Consider the following 5000-nt stretch of genomic DNA (forward strand, 5'->3'; position numbering starts at 1 on the left):
CCATCTTTTTGGATTTGAAGGGATGCTCCGTCTAACAGACAGACAGACAGACAGACAGACAGACAGACAGACAGACAGACAGAGAGATATATTTTGTTCTGTGCGATCAGGTTCGGCTTACAGTGTACATGAAAATGATGCGTTACTCACCACCTCAATGTGGTAAAGCACTGCTGCAACCTCCTGCACTCTCTTCACCACTTTCTCAGGAGCGTCAGCATCGTCTGCCTTTCCTGCCATCATCTTATACAGAGCCATCTGCCATCGCATGGAAGGATCCTCCACCTGAGAGAGAGAGAGAGAGAGAGAGAGAGAGAGAGAGAGAGGGATAAGAAGAGAGGGAGAGAGGAAGAGGGAATTTTTTTATTGAAAATAAAAACAGAAAGAGACAGAGTAAATGAGAAAGAGAGAAAGAGAGAGAGAGAGAGAGAGAGAGAGAGAGAGAGAAGGAGAAGGTGTGAGGGACTCCACTGTTACCTTGCCCTGAAGATGCAGGTTGTTCTGAAGAAACTCTCTCACCTCTTCATCTGTGTCTTTCTGTTAATCAGCAGCACATGAGCAGGTTAGTGATGAACACAGTAGAGTTTAAACACAGACAAGCTGATGATCAGGAGAGCTGATAGACTTCAGTACACTGTGACAGACACATTTCACACCCTGCAGGAACACAGAGGAACATGACTATGGCTGAACTGCTGGGTTTCTGAGGGCACTGTACCAGAGAATAGCGGAACTTGGCGAGGTTAATGAGCTCGTGATCAGCCGGAGAGCACATGTTGAGTCCGATGGGAAGCATCTTCTTCAGAGCAGCCACGATCAGAGAGGTCTGCACCGAGTAACGATCTCCACGCCTCTTCTTCTTAGTACGTTCTACATCAGAGCCACCAGCCTGGGCCATATTAAAAAAAACAAACAAAAACAAAACAGGACATAAAACACGAAAAGAGAACAAAGAAAAAAGCAGATTTTTTTTTTGCATGAAAAAGTCGCAGATCTCAGATACTCCTGAATCACACAAATCTGAATCTCAGCCTTGTACAGAGTTGTACAGAGTGGGGTTTCAGCAGATCTTCAGTCCAACATCTGCATCACACCTCAGAGCCTCACCTCAGTGTCACTCCTGACTCCTGACTCCTGACTCCTGACTCCTGACAGCTCTGAATTAACACATTAATATCATGTTCTCTTTAGAGCTGGAACAAATAAAACATCCAGTGAATCTGATCCAGTATCAAAGGAAAAAAGTGGAATCGGATTTATAAAAGTTTTTATTTGTATCTGTAAATGTTCACATATAGACACTTTTTTGTTAAGACTGACTTTCATTATATTTATATTTTGTACTTTATTATTTTTGCAGTGTTTTTTCCACCTTTAGCCGTGTTAGAAATGAATTATAAACCTCAGTAAACTCTAGGCTTCAGGATCGATGTCCACTGAAACTCAAGCAGAACGTGAGACTGTGCTGTTTATAATTCTAGTACAGCTACACTGACTGGGAATAAGTGACAGGGCAGAAAACGAATAAAAGATAGAGTGATGTGTTAGAAGGTAAACTCATGGCTGGAACCAGAGGAGTGTGTGAGAAGTTCATGTTCATGTAAACGATCATGTTCTAGATTTTAAATCAATGATTAAAAAGCTGAAAATGGACAAACATCAAGAGCTGATTAATAATTTGTGAAAATGTTCCATTTGTCTAAACTGGTCTAAACATTTCAGTGTGTCAGTAGCTCTGAGATCTGTGACAGCGGCTCGGAATCCTGCTTTCATCCCATAAATCCATTAAAGCTATTCAGAATTCTATTCAATTCAGAGCTCTTTTAGTGTTTAGTGTTTAATTCCAGGATCATTAATGGGAGGGAAGAAGAAAGAACTGATCATCGCTTGTCACCAGGATGGACAAGAAGAAGAGACTGAATGCAGGAGAGACAGGAACAAGGAGCATTTACATTTTACACCATATAAATCAGGGCGACGTGCAGAGAGAGACGTCTAAAGGAATTACACAGTCACACTGGGGAATATTCACGTGCAGCTGACGCTGGTTTGCTGTGTGTCAGTGAGGTTAATTCAACAGAAATTCATCCAACGTGCACAAGGGAAGAGGACAAAACACGTCACACTCATAACACACAAAGCGTGCACAAACCTGCTGATTTATTACTGAAGGGAGTCTTTAATGACGCTGAGCTACAGGATCAATTGAGAATCATAAACACTTTCTGTTCTATTCGTGTTTATTTTAACAACAGACGTTCTCACAAAGGAACCTAGAGAGGAACCAGACTCTAAAGGAACTCATCCTCCTCTGGGTGACACCAGAGAGTGGGATTATAAATCATTTCACTTTAAAGTTGTGTAGAATAAAGTGTGAATAAATAACCAGGAGATTCATTCTCACACTTCTGTAGGTGTTCAGTGTGTAGCTACAGCTCACAAGTCACCTGAACGTAAACAGGACCAGCTACAACTACAGCCTACAGTAAACAACCTCGCAATCTGATTACTGCTTTCATCTGAATGTTGACTGTTAAATTCAGGATAAATAAATATATATATAAATAAAAGGAGGTCTCGAGTGTTCTGCTTCTGTATTCTCATGTGATCACTTGATAAAAAATGAAAGTGGTCATTGACTCAATACAAAAGACCCACAACTCATCAGTAGAGAAGAAGAAAAGGAATTAGTCAGTAAGATGCTAATCCAAATGTGAAGAGGATCATCCCTTTTTACCACAATCCCATTTTCAATCAGTTATTCTTGATTGCATTAGGGGTCATGGGTTAAAAGGGGAAGGATGGGGAGAGACTCTACAGTTATGTGGAGAATAAAAGTCCTAATAATCGTTAGAAGGAGCAGAGGAACAGACAAGACTCTGATTGTTGCTACATCTACAAAACAAACTGTCCAGAATTAGGAGCAATGATGTTTCAGTTTAGTCAGAACAGCTACTGGAAAATCTCTGAACTGGTGTTTCTGAACTGGCTGAACTGAAACAGATTTGTTAACAACCAGGAATCAGCCGTTGTCAGAATAAATAAATAAATAATGAGGAAAAATTGAGCTGAAAGAATCTGAAGATCCCCATCCTGACTAAAGTTCACTCACATCAAACTGACTCAACTACACACTCTTTCATCAAACGCCTCACCTCAGACTCCCCCCATCACACACTGGCAGAACCACTGGCAAAAACACACTCACTACATGTCCAAATGTGTGTGTGTGTGTGTGTGTGTGTCTGTGTGTATGTGTGTGTGTGTGTGCGTGTGTTTGTGTATGTATGTGTGGGTTTGTGTCTGTTTTTGTGTGTGTGTATGTGCATGTGTTTGTGTGTGTGTGTGTGTGTGTCTGTGTTTGTGTTTGTGTGTATGTGTATGTGTCTGTGTTTGTGTTTGTGTGTGTGTGTATGTGCATGTGTTTGTGTGTGTGTATGTGCATGTGTTTGTGTGTGTGTATGTGCATGTGTTTGTGTGTGTGTATGTGTGTTTGTGTGTGTGCGTGTGTGTGAATGTGTCTGTGTTTGTGTGTGTGTATGTGCATGTGTTTGTGTGTGTGTATGTGCATGTGTTTGTGTGTGTGTATGTGCATGTGTTTGTGTGTGTGTATGTGCATGTGTTTGTGTGTGTGTATGTGTGTTTGTGTGTGTGTGTGTCTGTGTGTGTGTACGTGTGTATGTGTCTGTGTGTGTGTATGTGTGTATGTGTGTGTGTATGTGTGTGTATGTGTGTGTGTTTGTGTGTGTGTATGTGTGTGTGTGTGTGTCTGTGTTTGTGTGTGTGTGTGTGTGTGTGTGTGTTTCAGTGAGTGTATGTGTGTTTAGTCTCAGAACTGTCAGGTTTCTAGTTTTATGTGTCTCAGTGCCAGTGCGCTGGGGGGTTGATGAAAATACCACAAAACTCCCCATAGAGGGTTTGCCATGCGGCGTGCAGAGAGAGAATCTAACCTCAGTGTTTCCGGCCTAGAAAATACACCAGAGACAAAAAAGCCAGAGAGAACCATTAAAATAAAAACATCCCAAAAATGTCCAACACGACGCTCAGTCACTCACCAGCAAAGACACCGACACACACACACACTCTATACACAGTCACCTGTACAGTACCATACTTTACCTGTGGACATGTACCTGTGTGAGGCCTGACGAATACCTCAGCTCTCTTTATTTCCCATTAAAGAACAGGAAATAAAGATTCTGCGTGTCTGAACACTGCTGATGTATCAGTCACTCATTTCAGTTCAGTAGATTACTTATCAGGTAATTGTGTGTGTTAGAGCAGGGAAACGGCCACATGCTGCTCCACCTCACTCTCACACTGGACTAGAAAAGTTCTTTATTAGAAGATAAATTATGTTCATTAACATGAAGCTTAATACAACCTAATTAAACAAATCTTTAATTAAACCATTTAACTGTATATCTTCCTGCATAGTCTGATATTTGTGGCACTTTATACTTCAGGTTTGTGTGATGATGTAACTGTAGGTTTGTGTGATGATGTAACTGTAGGTTTGTGTGATGATGTAACTGTAGGTTTGTTTGATGATGTAACTGTAGGTTTGTGTGATGATGTAACTGTAGGTTTGTGTGATGATGTAACTGTAGGTTTGTGTGATGATGTAACTGTAGGTTTGTGTGATAATGTAACTGTAGGTTTGTGTGATGATGTAACTGTAGGTTTGTGTGATGATGTAACTGTAGGTTTGTGTGATGATGTAACTGTAGGTTTGTTTGATGATGTAACTGTAGGTTTGTTTGATGATGTAACTGTAGGTTTGTGTGATGATGTAACTGTAGGTTTGTGTGATGATGTAACTGTAGGTTTGTGTGATGATGTAACTGTAGGTTTGTGTGATGATGTAACTGTAGGTTTGTGTGATGATGTAACTGTAGGTTTGTGTGATGATGTAACTGTAGGTTTGTGTGATGATGTAACTAGGTTTGTGTGATGATGTAACTGTAGGTTTGTGTGATGATGTAACTGTAGGTTTGTGT

At 40.7% G+C, this 5000-nt stretch overlaps 1 protein-coding gene across 1 annotated transcript in view; it reads right to left on the minus strand.

The window, feature by feature from the left end:
• ryr1a (ryanodine receptor 1a (skeletal)) overlaps window positions 1-5000 on the minus strand; it is a 60491-nt gene that overhangs the window by 18351 nt on the left and 37140 nt on the right. The window contains exons 73-77 of the mRNA XM_060895335.1: window positions 3951-3965; window positions 719-889; window positions 478-537; window positions 151-285; window positions 1-31 (exon numbers count right to left, since the gene is read on the minus strand). The exon at window positions 1-31 is cut by the window's left edge and continues 82 nt beyond it. Coding sequence (XP_060751318.1) covers window positions 1-31; window positions 151-285; window positions 478-537; window positions 719-889; window positions 3951-3965 — 412 coding nt within the window. The remainder of the gene's footprint in view (window positions 32-150; window positions 286-477; window positions 538-718; window positions 890-3950; window positions 3966-5000) is intronic.

This window comes from Tachysurus vachellii, chromosome 20 (genome assembly GCF_030014155.1).
Source record: "Tachysurus vachellii isolate PV-2020 chromosome 20, HZAU_Pvac_v1, whole genome shotgun sequence".
Lineage (NCBI taxonomy): Eukaryota > Metazoa > Chordata > Actinopteri > Siluriformes > Bagridae > Tachysurus > Tachysurus vachellii.